At 38.2% G+C, this 14648-nt stretch overlaps 1 protein-coding gene across 1 annotated transcript in view; it reads right to left on the bottom strand.

The window, feature by feature from the left end:
- Positions 1–14648, bottom strand: part of lamc3 (laminin, gamma 3) — a 124881-nt gene that overhangs the window by 94893 nt on the left and 15340 nt on the right. The window contains exons 3-4 of the mRNA XM_007548924.2: positions 4859–4989; positions 47–213 (exon numbers count right to left, since the gene is read on the bottom strand). Of these exons, the coding sequence (XP_007548986.1) occupies positions 47–213; positions 4859–4989 (298 nt within the window). The remainder of the gene's footprint in view (positions 1–46; positions 214–4858; positions 4990–14648) is intronic.

Here is a 14648-nt window from a genome sequence, read left to right as displayed (position 1 = left end):
GCACCCAGCGGGTTCATGACAGCACCCCCAGAATCAAGCTACTCACTCAAACACTCGTTGGCGGAGTCCCCAGAGGCCCTGGCCCAAGGTCTGTCCTGGTAAAAGGGGTGACATCTCTGGCAGTCGGTTCCCACTGTGTGATGTTGGCAGGCACACACCAGGCCACCCTGTTCCCCCTCAACGCACTCGCTGGCATGGCCGTTGCACTTGCATCTGAAGGGAAACATAAGACACATTTTTACATCTGCAAGTCCGGTCTTTCCTTGTGTTTTCCCCCTCTCTCTCTCTCTCTCTCCCTGCTCATTTATGACACCGTGAACGGATGTGCACACAACGGACGGAGCCGAAGGCGGAGGAAAGCGAGAGGGTATTTCCACCATAAGGAGTTGTCACTTCGCGTTATCCCTCACAGGCAGAAACGTGGTCTGAGATGAGGTGGGGTTTTCATCCCCCCTCAGCGACTGCACTTTTCAACTGTGTTAATGTGCCACTGCTAATATACTCATGCTATCCAAAGGACAAGGACAGAAAGCAACAGGCGTGTGCTGCATGAAACAGCGACTGTTGGCTCACTATTTGCTTTAAAGTGATTTGCAAACATTTAGGAACCTCCCCCTCGATGCTTGAAACAGCCAGGGCTTAAAGCACAATATACCTGAAAGACCTTGGAATATTTTCATGGAGAAAAATCAAAGTCGGGTTTAATTCTGACGCAATCCTAATTTCTTTTGGAGGTGTACTGTAGTGAGAGCGCTGTGGCCACGTCTCAACTTTGGGACACAAGGTCAAATAGGCACCAAAACATAGATTTAACACATTGATTAAGGCTAAGATTTTAATCAAAGAATAAAATTATTGCATGCTTGTACTTGTCTGAAAATTCAAACAGTTACAATTGCACATGATTACACATTGTACACAGATGTACTTTATTAGACCTCTGCTTAATGACTTCTCATTTGATGTGTCTGATGGATTGTCCCATAAACATAAGATCTCAATGTTGTATTTAAGAAAACGACAAGATTCTTGAGCATAAACTCAGGCTATTTTTTTATTATTATCATTATTATTCGAAAATTATTTGCAAAAGTATCAGATAACCTTCACTGGAAGACAGAATCAATCAATTCTACAGTCTTGTGACAGACTTACTTTTTGTAAAGGTACTAGAGTTTTTTTGATTGGTTAATAGTTTTTGCACTGCTTCACCAAAACCAGCACTGATTTTCCACTACATACCTGCACATTGCGTTATATTTTGTCTCCAGCTATGGAATTAGAAACATGACAAAATTCAATTTTACCTTCATTTAGCACCCACAAAACACTTGTCATTATTTGAGCTGACCTTTTTATTTAATTCATAAATGGAGGATACTATTGTAATGTTTACTTACAGATTCTTGATCAACTTATAGTTTGGGGAACTGCGAGTCACGTGAAAATGATGAAAAATAATCATAACACCACGTGTTGAGGGTTATTGTGCAGTGGTAAAATGCATCGTCTTCCCAACTTTACCACCTTTATTTTATTTTTTTCCCTACAGAAAAAGTAGGATGGTTTCTAAAACGTGTAGGTTCTTTTTTTCTCCCCCATTTCTCACTCCAGCAGCGACATGTTCTCTGTGTCACAGGATTTTACAAAAGCCCAAGACGGGATCAGAATGCAACCCCTGCCAGCAGTTTAAACGTGTTTCTTGAGTAACATTTCTCACCTTCTTTTCTACAAAACACAGCCTCGCTAATTGGAGTGAAAATCCGTGCCTCGACTCATTGACCCACAGGACGCGTCTCCGATATGCATCAAGGTTATTGAGGAAAGCAAGCGCACGATGCAGAGAGTTTTCAGATGAGATCTTGGAAAAGGTTTTCGTCGTCGGGTTATTTTGTGGAAGTTCAAGTGACTTGATAAAAATTGCGAGACGTTTTAAAGCCATTTTTAAAATGTATTTCCTCCACTTTTGCCAATGGACAGGTCAAGTTCTTGCCAGCTGCGACTTACTTTTTTCTGTATGCATTATTTTCTGGCAGTGTTGCAGGGTTTTGTCAAGTTGCTGCAAGAAGGGGCAGACATTTGTCACTGAGTGGCAACCTCTGCCAAATTTACTCAGCTGTCCTACAATCACATGTCTGCTTGCCTGAGGCTCAGACCCAGTTATTCCAGCATCACTGACAAGACGACGACCAAGTGACTATAAACTGCCTCCGATCTATACCCCAGAACTCTGCTGAAATTTACATCATGTCTTGCAAAAGTGTTCATACCTGTTGAACTCGTCCACATTTTGTCATGTCACATCTCACACATTTCAATGTGTTTTATTGGGATTTCGTTTGACAGAGCAACACACAGCAGTGCACAATTGTGGAGCGGAAGAAAATAATAGATAGATGTTTTTGCAATGATTTTCTTCTTGCTACTTTTCCATTATGTGAAGTGCAACTCCTGTTCTTTCAACAGAGTCCCCCGCCCCCAACTCAGCAGTGGTTGCCTGTAACTCCTCCACAGTTTCCAATCGCGAGAGAAAATGTGTTGTTCTGTCTCATAATATATATTAGAAAAAAATGCCCCTATGTTTTCAGGCTGCAAATGTTGCGTTTTGAGTTTGATCCAAATGCAGTCCAGAGTAGGACGGAATTAGACTGAATGATGACAAGTTTCTATGGAAAAACAAGGTCAAGAACTTACAGACACCTGCAAACATGGAGACAGGATTAATGAATGCCAAATGCAGGATTCAGTGAGACAGTAATGGAAACAGAGCAGGGTAAAAGTGCAGTGGGGATGGGAGCTTGGCGCAAACAGGACCAGGTGATCACAATAAATGGGATGAGCTGGGAGCTGAAGGGGAAGTGATGTATTAGGAGACAGAGAGGAACTTCATAAGTGACACTGAAAGCAGCGCTGGAAGACCCAAAGGGATAACCAGTAAAATAATACAAATAAACTGAAAAGAACATCATCAGAACACAAAACTCAAACCCAACACTCAAAGTGTTGGGTTTTTCCTCTTTCTGTGACACGTCACAGAAAGAGGAAAAATGTGGAAGGGTGTGAATAATTTTACACGTCTTAGATGTAGTTGAACTACATAACTTATATAATTAAACATAACAGAAGAGACGTGGGCTGAAGTTTTACACAATTTCTGCTTATTTTGAGGTTTACTTAGTGAGGGCAATGGGACTGAATTAACCTCCCATTATGGATTAGCCGGTTACGAGTTTGATCTGCTGACACACGAAGCAGCTGAGGTTACGGACCCTGCTAACACCAGGGCACACGGAGTGCTGTTGTGCAGCCAAGCTTTCAGTCAGAAACTATTTTCTCTGTCCTAGAGGCATCAGCTCCCGCACCAGTCTACACTTGGCAGCGGCTGCATTGATGCTCAACTCAAAAAAAAATAAAAATATAATAAAATCACAACAAATCTGTCACAGCATCTAACTCACAGGCTTGACACGAGGCAGCAGAGTGTAAAGGCATATGTTCTTCAACACACTGTCCAGATATAAGGCTAACGTGTCGCTCTGCGGTTTGTCCCCCAGGTGTTGCGACGTTGCTAGGTAATTTGTCATGCGGATGCAGTGATCCTAAACATTTATGACAGGTGTCACATCAAGTTTATATTCTCTCTGAAGGCTCCATCTCAACTACTTAATTGTCCACTTCTTCTTTTTTTCTCTTTTTTATGTAGCAACCGTGGTGAAGTGTGGTTTGTGGCGACATGTCCGTTCTCATTAATGTGAGAACGGAAATCCACTTTGGATTTCCACAAATCCAAAGTGGAAGAAGTGTGGAGTGTTTCACTAGTTTAACTTCATCACGAGGTAAACTGACTGGCAGAAAGAGGGAACGTCAAGGTGGTAATTTAACTCAAGACCTTTTATGGTAAGAACAATTGACAATTAAATTAAAGAAATATTCAGAGAAAACTAACTAAAATACTGGTGCCTCTAACAGATAAAAGTAAGAAACAGCTTTTGCTTATTTAAGTTTAGTTGAGTGCTTAGACACTTTTAGTGAGTTGAGATTTTCAGATTCTCTGGAGGATTAATCTGTTGAGATATTATTGGGATATTATTATAAAATTATCAGTTGGGATATAAATTAAGATATTCTAATATTTTCCATTTTGCTCCACTCTTCAAAAACGGGGCAGACAAGAAAACACACTTTTAAAGTAAGGCAGACGTAAGTTAATCTACATAAATCGAGAGCAGTCTGTACTAAAACAGCCACTCGCATTCATCTGTAAAAATTGTTAAAAACACTTAAAAGAGCTGCAATTTTAGGGGAGTAAAGAAGTTCTCCATATTACAATAACTATATGGGTCTTTGGTCAAAATATAAGGAAATTTTTTGCTTCACCAATTGACGTCTCCTTTCTCAGTCAGGTTACCTCCACAGTGATAGCAGCAAAGTTACAGCTCCAAATGTGAAACTGCTGGATGTTATTTAAGAAAACCTTTTTTGGCGTCTTGGAGGAGAAACCGAAGACTTCCCCAAACCTTCCGAGCACCTTGTAGCAAAGCCCTCCTGAATTTAGATACAGTAGCGACTGTGGGAGCTGATATTACACATCAAATATTACACATTTTTCTCTATAAAGGACATATTTTTTGGTTACCTTGAGACAAAATAATTGTGCTTGTAAAAAACAAAAATAGCAAAGAAATCTGTGCTAATTTTAACTAAATTACCATTCAAAAATTTTATTACATTTTATTTATGCATTCTAAATTCAGCATAGAAAAAAAAAACTTTATATTCCACCAATAATCAAAGGGGATTTAATAAAACTAAACATTTTGAAAAGGATGCTTAAAAAAAAAAATGTTGCTTCTCTTACCTCCCACCCACAGAAAAATCAGAGATGGCATAAAAATACGAGCGCAGCACTTTAGGATCCTTAAAAAACTCGTCCCCAAAGGTATTCAGTCTGTCCAAAGAGATGAGCAGGTCAGTGGCTGTCACCCATTCCTGGAAAACAGGAAAAGGAAGAGAAGACGAACATGCCATGAGACAATAAACAAATAAAATCTGACAAGCTGAGGAAGAAAAAAGAAGAAAAAACAAACTAAGGAAGAAAGACACAGACAATAGTAGCAGTGTGTTGTCAAGTATGTTTTTTTTCTTCTTTTTTATGATCAATCCTGAAAGCAGCATATATCCTACAGTTTAAAAAAAAAAAAAAAAAAAGGGGGCAAAAGAAAGATATGTAAAGTTGGCAGAAAAGAGAGATTAGTCGGAATGAAAAGTTGGTGGATCAAAAGACATGGGTGATGGTGTAACGACGGGGGGGAGAGCAGATGTAATGGGAAGATAATGAGGATGGCAAAGAAAATTGAGCCGATGTTAGAGTGAGAGGGGTGAAAGACGGAGGGGATTAATGGAGATAAAAGTTGAAATATGGAAAAAAAAAAAAAAAAAAAAAAAACACACAACATTGCCGTTCTACTCTCCTGTAATGGATTGCACTTGGCAGAACCTCCGCTCCGATAAGATTTAAGCTACTGCATCTGAGCCCACTGCAAGGGTAGAGCGGGATGAAGCAACAGCAGGAGAGAGTGAAGGAGGATAATGCAAACAGAGGGAAAGCAAATAGAAAAAACAGAAAAAAAACAATACTGCTATACTGGGGTGGGAGATAAAAGTGACGTCAAGCAAAGAGAATGATGAAAAAAAAGCCCATCCAATACCATAAACCTACTTTTAAACAAATAACTGGAGAGATTTTTTATTTTTTTATTTTTTGGCTGGTTTGGGACTTTGTGGCGGTCCTCAAACAGCCTGTAAAGCTGTGTGTTTTGAAGCTACTCTCCTGAGACGTCTTTGAAGTGTGGCAGTGGAAGACAAGGAGATTGGAGTGAACGGGCCTCAGACTACAATCGCCTGATGATTTCCTTCATTCTTGTCTTTTCTTCTTTTTTCTTCTTTTTTTTTTTTCCACAGACAATACGGCGCATCTTTGTAGCGACGAAGCCCATCAAATAACACCTTTTTGATAAGATGGGACTTTGCTTATTATAGAATATGAGGCATAAACCGAGCATGCTTTGTACGTTTTCCATGTTTTTTTTTTATTTATTCATTTTTTTTTTTTTTTTTAAGTAAGCCGTGTTCTTAACCATACTGGGAGAAAAAAAAAAAAAAAAGAGAAACATCCCTAAAAATATTTGTGCGGAATAAGTTGACTTAGTTTGACAACCCCAAACTTTTTCGCTGTGTAGCAAGCATGTGGTCAGACGTGACCTTCAAAGTAAGAGATGCTCAACAAAACGGTGCCATTATAGCACCACCACATAGAACCATAGATACAAGGCAGGGTCTATGCATGGTGCATGACAAGTGCTAATCCTATTGCACAATTATTGCAGCTGAAATTAAGACCAATTGAACCATTCTGTGCTTTTATCAATATGTTGTATAATTCTGCTGACTGTTACCAGGAGTCCTGAGCTTTTCTGTGGTATGTCAAGCATACAGAGATGGTTTTCTTCATACCTTACTTGGAATGAGTTACAATTCAAGCTGGCATTTCTTTCATATTGAAGCAACCTGCCCATTTTCATCTGACCTCTGATGAGAGCAAAGCATTTTTTCTTGGAATAAATTTTGCTTTCGGACCGTCCTCTGTAAGCTTTATCCATTCTGAAGCTCAGTTTCAACTTCAGCTGGTTTTCCTCACCTGACCTACACCTACACACTTGTACACCCAGCTGCCACCTGATTGGCAGATTGATTAATTTTGCTAAAACACTAATTGAGCACGTGTTCCTAACCAAAGAACCTGATTAGAGTTTATCGGATTTTTGGAAATTTACCATGAGGGAATCTTCATCTCGTCCTCTCTGGTACAGATGTGTCACTTCCACAGGATTAAGCATAAAACAAAAAATAAAAAAAAAAACAAACAAATGTCTGGATCTTGGTTAACAATTCAAGTCTTCAGTCCTGCACATTAAAACCAATATAAATTTGTTGAAGGGTACAAATGCTGCTTATAGAATGAACATTAAGTAGATTTCCATTTTTGCACCTCCTAATAGCTTCCTTGTAAAACACTGAAGCATTAGTCTTTGTTCAGCAGGCGAAGCAATTTGTAGAAAGCTAAGAAATGAAACAAAGATGACACTTTGGGCCTTCTGGGACCATAATCATGAACATAGTGTGGTTTTTCTCAGCTTAAAATAGCCCGAACAGCAGAAAGAAAATGTTCAGGAGGAAAGTTGATTCTTGGGAGACTTTCTTTTTCCCGATTATCATGACCAGAGAGAGAACACAGAGTTTGGATGTGGCGCCTGCAGTTTGAGAAGAAACTAGTTAACTATCTGTTAGTGTCAAGCAGCTCCTATCAGACTTAATAAAGCTCTCTGTTTAGGTCTTTCTCAAGAGAGAGAGAAAAAAGTGGTGGTTACGTTCAGCAACATTCTGATTATGCAGCAAAACAAAATCCTCTTGTACAAAAGCATTATTTGATTTTCATCTTTATTTCCAGCCAATTTCCTCCACCGAAGGATCCAACTCCAGTTGGAGTGCACTTCTCGGACAGTCCTCCCCTCCTGGCAGTCAGTCAAGGCCTGTCAAGCAGTTGCATGATTGCATAATGTAACAACGGCATCAGGTGATTGAGTGTGGTCACCTGGCATGCTGTTGTTCCAACCTTAACTCCAGCACGCCGTACCTTGTTCACATGCTCTCTGCAGGCTAACAGGATTTGGATGCCGCCTACAGTCATGAGGCAGTGGGAAAGCAGATCCGTCTTTGTCTTGGGTTTTACCAACTTAAGACGGCAAATTTGTATTTATGGCTCGCAACAGCAGGCCTGCGAGGTCGAGCGTGATTTTCCTGTGCTCAGGTTTTGCTTTAGTACTTGTCAAGTATTAGATGACATCAATTTACTCGGCTGAAATCGCAAATGAATTTCATTTAGTCATTCATCCGTTTTCCTAAGTGCGCAGGGAGCTAATGTTTGTCTCCAGTGGAAAAGAGGTGAGAGCTTAGGTATACAACAGACAGGTTTTAAGTCCATCACAGGGTAACACAGCAACAGACAATGTGCTAACTCACATGGGAAGAGAGTGTAAAGCAATCAGATCACCTAACCTGTATGTTTTGTTTGTTTGTTTTTTCACAATGGAGAAAACTGCATCCACAGTCACACAGGGAGAACGTAAAAACTTCACTTAAGTTCCCAGCTAGGATTCCAACCCAGGACTTTCTTACTTAACCCTTTCATACATAGTGGTCACTACAGTGGACAGCTATTTAACAGTCATTTTCTTCTGCTTCTTGTGGATTTTTATGTTATAAATGCACACAGACCACTGAAGTGGACACTAACATATCATAAAATACACCATCAACTACTGGCCATCAGCTGCAAATGCAAGAAATTATTTTTTGTTAAATCCAATATGGCCGACAGACAAAAAAAAAGAAAAAAAAGCATGCCAACCGACCCGGTCCCTCCTTCTACTGTAGACAACTCTTGAGGGTAAAAAAAATATTGTGACATCAGATGACCCCTCAAGAACAATACCGCTGATGTATTTTTAAAATAACAACTTTGTATTTGGAGAACATTACAACTGACCACCTAAAAAAAATTAAATAATAATAATAATTTTAAAAAAATATGCCTTAAGAAAATAATAAAAAAAAAGGTTAAAAAAAATCCTGACACAAAGGATCACAATTCATTAATGAAAGGGTTAAAAGAAACAGTAACAGCTGCTCTACGATCTATTCTGTGACGTCTTCACACTGATATGCAAGTAGCCAAATAAAAAAGCAAGTAGCCATGTAGGTTTCAGGTAATGTAGGTTTAAAGCTTTCCCAAACTGCAGACCGGCATTCAGAATGGTCCTGATGAAAGATTTAATGAAGAACAGAAAACTAAGCAAAAAAAAAAAACAGGAACAAGACAAAGCTGGGAACAGAAAACAGGGACGCAATCAGAAGAAAATACAAACATTTGAAGGAGAATGCAGGCATAGGAAAAAACAGGTGATGGAAAACAGCTGTGGAAGGAAGGAAGCTGGCAGGCGGAGGGAAGGTGAATAATAATGCTGCGTTCTAGTTTTTAACTGGGAAATTCCAACTTCCCAATCGGAAAAAAAGTTGACTTTGCGTTTCAATATGATTTCTCCTTGCATCAACAGTAGTTGAGATTTGGTGAAAAAAATTTTATTTTACATGAAACACACATGTAAGAATGCATCTAAAGTCAGTGTAACATGTCGCGCCTTCAATTCTAAAGTGAACAAATTAAAAGTGCGGTTTTCTTGTGGAAAGTAGAAGTTTGTTTTATATTTAATTGCAACGTGACAAATGAAAAAAGCAACTTTATGCACTGAAACCTCGGTATGATCAACGAAAAAAAAAAAAAAAAATCAACATGATTCTCTTACCACACTTGCTGGGATATGCATAGAAGTGTTGTGTAAAAACAATGGAATAAAATTAATGGAATTTAAAAAGTGTAATCTTGAAGAGGCATTGAGAAATATCCCTGATTTAATATGAATAGTTCAGATAAACCGAGCAGAGCTTTCTGAAATTAAAAACAAAAACTATTCATGTGTAGTCAGTGTGAAAACATATTATTTCTATCTGCATCTAAATTATTTGGGTTGCTTCTTACTCTATGCAAATCGTCAAGAAACTTCTGTTATCATGAAGCAAAGAGACCTTGACAAAAAATAAATAAATAAATAAAAAATGATGCCTAAACCGCTTAGTGGGATATTTCTTTGTTGTGACGCTATCTTCAAAAATACGAAGGCTCATTCATTTAAAGCGAAGGCTGTAAAGACGTAAAACTCTGGGAAACAGACTTTGTTTCTTAATCTGTTTGTGGTTAATACTGAAAACAATTAAGTTTTTCACCTTTTAATGGAAACAAAAATGGCTCGAGGCCGTGACCTGCTATTATGTGTCCCTATTAAATAAATTATTAGCACAAAATCCGTTACCCACTAATGATATTATGGACCAGATTTATAACTCCGCTAATGAGAGGCAATTCTGGACCGTGGTATTTAACTCGCTTTACTTCAGACCTCCAGTTCTGCGTGTGCAGTAAAAAAAGCGTTTTAAATATATTCCCAACACTAACACACACACAGAGAGTAAGTGCAATGCTTCATTTATCATAGAGTATAGAACCATCATTACTGGGAAGGTTTATGCTTGGCGTAACAGTGCTAATTGTGTAATAATTCCAAATATCACTTACTCCAGTAAAAGGAAGCAGTTTCTAAGGGTTAATTAGGAGTCAGCTCATAACTTATTATTAGTGCAAACCACAGCAAAAGCTTAATTAACTTTGATTCCAAGTCCCTTGGAATTTGGGCTCGCAACGCTACGACGATGCTGACATAGGGATAAGCATGGAGAGTGGCAAGGAGCCAGTCCTTTGCTCAAGGCAGCTGCTTCCAAATGGTCAAGTGAGCAGGTTCACATACGTAGACACGGATCAGAGCAAAAGAGTTGGCAGGAGCGCCGCTGCAGAGGATCTCCCTGGGCGTGTGACCTTCGACCATCACCTACAAGTTCTCTCTCTTCTCTCGTGCCTCTCTGTCTTTCTCCTTTCCTTCGCCGCTCTTCCTGTTTCCCTTATTTCTACGTCTGCAGGCGGTGACAGGAAGGAGAGCAGTGTCCCTCATTCCAAAGTTAATAACTTTTTAATTTAATTGCTTAAGCTCACTGTGCCCCCAATATGTATTTTTCTTTTTTTTTTCCCCTCCTCTCTCCGGCTCGTCTCATTGTCATTCAGAGTCAGAGCTCGAGTTTTGCCACACAGCTTTTCTTGAGTGAGAACGAGGGTGTGTGTGTGTGTGTGTGTGAAGAGCGCAGGGGGACGGTGTTGTGGCAGTAGCGAGAGACAAACCATTTTAATGGATGACTGAACAAATTAAATTTGAATTCATACGGCGGCTTTCATCTTTTTTTTTTCCTGATTATTGAAAAAAAAAAGAGCATGCTTTACAAACTTGACAACAGAGCTCACTTTGAAGTAAGCCATTTCTTTAGAAGAAAAAAAAATAATATGTATTTAAATAACAAGGTGAATGTTGTTTCTTTCAAATAAAATCTAATTTGGCAATAAAATCCCGCAAGTTACATTATAAGTATAACAAAGCACCGGTCTGTACCCTTTTTTTTTTTTTTGTGTAGATTGTCACATTTTATATATATATATATATCATTATTTATTCTTGCTTTACCACTCAAAATGAAAATAAAGCTGTTTTTATAAAACACGAGATGTAAAGTCACTATATTGGATATGCTCTATCCAAACTGTGGCGCAGCGGACAAATCTGCAGTGGGATTAAAATGCTAATGAAACAGGCTGGATGCAATTCCTGTTTTAAACCTGATGAAATATGTATGGCTCTGTACGAGGGATATATGCAGCGGAAATGGCACACTAATATGGCGCATAGAGTAACAGGAAACTTTTTCTGCTCGGTTGACAATCTGCATGTAACAAGTTGCTTTTATTACGTGCCCAAAGCTGTACAGTTTTTCCAGCGCAGATTGTCCTTCTATAGATTTCCTTCGCTATCGTCTGATACATTTTATTATCAGACAATGCATAAATATAAATTAATATAGAAAAATATTATTTCTAATGATATTTTATTGTACTAAGGCCAGCGGGAGGGCTATTCAAGCCAACATGATCATGTACAAAGGTTCTCAGTCCCACTTGTTAAATCAGGATCATAGTTCGGTTCAGGTTATTTTCGAAAATGGGACAATACACAATGATGAATATTACAAGCAATCATAGCCAAGTGGCTAATTTCCATTTCCAGCCCCATTAGTTAACTGCGATTAATCCCTTGCTTGAGAAGCTGAGTTCATTTTCAGATTTCTCAAAACAAGAAATAATTTCTGAAAGTCTGACAACATGTAGGAAGCTGAAGAATCTCAGAAAGAAATATGTCTCAAGTTAACGACGATGAAGATTATGTAATGCATGTGTAACATTTAGCTATAAATGATACGCTTACGTGCAATGGCTGTTTTTGCAAAGCCGGACCAAACTGTTTTAATTGTAACTTCAGTGAACCACAGTGAGAGCCATTCTTCACCAAAAATAAATAAATAAATAAAAATGAGTCAGAAGGAGCGATCAGCCTACCAAATTTACTCCAGATGTCACAATGGAAAGAGTCTGGACAAAAATAGCTTCCAGCGAGAATACAAAGGGTAAAACTACTACTGACCGATCACAACAAAAAGCCCCCAAAACCATTATGATGATGAATTTAGGGAAAATGTTCTGCGTACTGACCAGACGAAAGTGGAAAGCTTTGGAAGGTGTGTGTGCTTCTTACATCTGGCATAAAATTAACACGTTTCAGATAAAAACAAAAGAACACCATAAAAGAGTGACACATGGTGATGGAAATAAGTAACAATGTCTTAGAGTGACTCAGTCACAATCTTTACTTCAATTTTGATTGAGATGCTTTGGTGTGACTTTAAAAAGCTTGAAAACTGTCCAGTGTGGCTGGAATTACAGCAATTCTGCAAGAATAGTGGGCCAAAAATCCTCAGAAGTGATGCAAAAATTTAGCATCGCAACTATTGTCTCCTACGGTGATGAACCATCTGACTGGTGTGAGACACAGTTTCATTTGTACATCACATGTAAATCATTTAAAACTTGTTTTTTGTATTTATTCAACTTATATTTATTTGATATGAACATTTATTTTATGTAAATATGTGTGTGACAAAATAACAAAAACCAATGGAATCTGTAAAACAGCAAATATAAGTCACTCCACTGAATAATTTAGTTAAAATAAAAACATTTTGTCAAGTCATTTCTTCTGTCAGTGAGATATATCTAATTTGACATAACTCAAATGCGCAGATTTTTTTTTTCTGTTATTCTTTGTATTAGAAATAAAATGGATCCCGCTGCTGTAAATGCCCTTGATTAAATCATTTCATGTCCCTGTTGCTAGGAAACATCAATAATCACAGAAACAAAATGTTACAAATTCGGGAAGTTTTTTTTTTTTTTTTTTTTTTTTTTTTTTTTCAAATCAGTCATTAGTTTGGCTGGGAATGTCAACACAAGTCCAAAATTATGACAGTGATAAACAGACCACGTTTGCTTTGATTACATCCAATATGAAGCAAAATTTTCTGCTGGAGCAACAGCAAACTCTATATCAAAAACAAGCCTAGATTTGTTTTTTTTTGTTTTTTTATGTCAACTTTTGACTAATCACTGATTACAATCATGAGACATTTTTTTTTTTTTTTCCAACTAAAGTTCTCCTTGCAAAAGAGCAAGGGAGTGTCGGGGAAGTTTAAAGTTCGGGTATTAGTCGTAAAACTCCATAAGGTACAAGATGTCTTACTTTCTGGCTTTTTATTTAAAAAAAAGAAAAGTCAGCTCTTTAAAGTGCCACACAGGGCTTAAAATTACATCATTTTATCCTTCATAATGACTGGTTGGATGTCCTCCAGTAGATACTTAACCATAGCCAGGACTCCCTTTTGCCACCTCTCACCGCACATGAATGCTCGTCTACGACCGGAGTACTCCCAAAGTCCCAGGTTTTAATAAGAAGGCGGGTCTATTTGGAAAATATTTATAAAAGATTGAATAGTGGAAGGACATAAATGTTCTTTGTATTGCATTTTTGTTTTTCACAATCAATTGTATCAATGAAAAAAAACAACTATTTGGACTGAAATTAAACATACAATAGGTGTGGAACAGATCTAAACATCTGATCTCAGGCTTTGAAGGTTGCACCCCTTTCCTTTCAAATGTAGTAATACTTTAGATGGGCTTAATTTGATTTGACAAAAGGTTTTGTCTGCAAAAATGTACGTTTCAAAGTAAATGCTAAGCTGGGTTTTAAATCTTTTTTTTTAAAGTGATGAATTTTCCCACACAAAAAGATTCAGGTTCACAATTCCCTTCCTCATATGCCCCCCATAGCACACTGACTGGACATGCTTTTACAAAATCAGAATGGTGAAATATTATATTGCAATGCATTTATCACGGGGCGCCTGCCAAACCTAAAATATGTTTAAGACAGCTTCACCGAATCTCTAACTGTCTCCCTTCAAAAACGATACTAAGAGTATTGCAGGCACTAAATAGTGAGGATTTGTGTTGTTTCTCCAGCATAAAGGGGGAAAAAAAAGTTTGAATCAAAGCACCTGTAGTATGTAATTTTCTACCTTCTGCGTGTTCAGTTCCTCCTTTCTTTGTACTCCACTCGACGTTCGGGAGAAAGCGTTGATGTGCAAAGGATATTGTAGAGTGTTCCTCCCAACCCCACTCGACTGAGCCGCCTGTATTAGCACCTCAAGCGAGAACCTGCATCACACAATTAGGGAAGGCTATGCCCCACCGTCTTTATTTTGAAGATTTCCTGCGTAAAAAAAAAGAACTCCTTTGCATCCCAACAGCTTTGATTCTGCTTCAAAGAGGGTAGATTTTTTCCCCCCTCTTTTTTGTTTCTGCTCACTACACCCATATGGCTCAGCACCCTTAAAATAGAGGAGGAATGAGAGATTTAATGAAAGAAATAGAGCAATTGATCTCTGTTATATTGTAATGGGAAAAGAGATCACACTAAATTACT

The sequence above is a fragment of the Poecilia formosa genome, unplaced genomic scaffold (genome assembly GCF_000485575.1).
Source record: "Poecilia formosa unplaced genomic scaffold, Poecilia_formosa-5.1.2 Scaffold28, whole genome shotgun sequence".
Classification (NCBI taxonomy): Eukaryota; Metazoa; Chordata; class Actinopteri; order Cyprinodontiformes; family Poeciliidae; genus Poecilia; species Poecilia formosa.
Note: the sequence above shows the minus strand (reverse complement) of the source record. Positions and strands in the feature narration are given on the sequence as shown.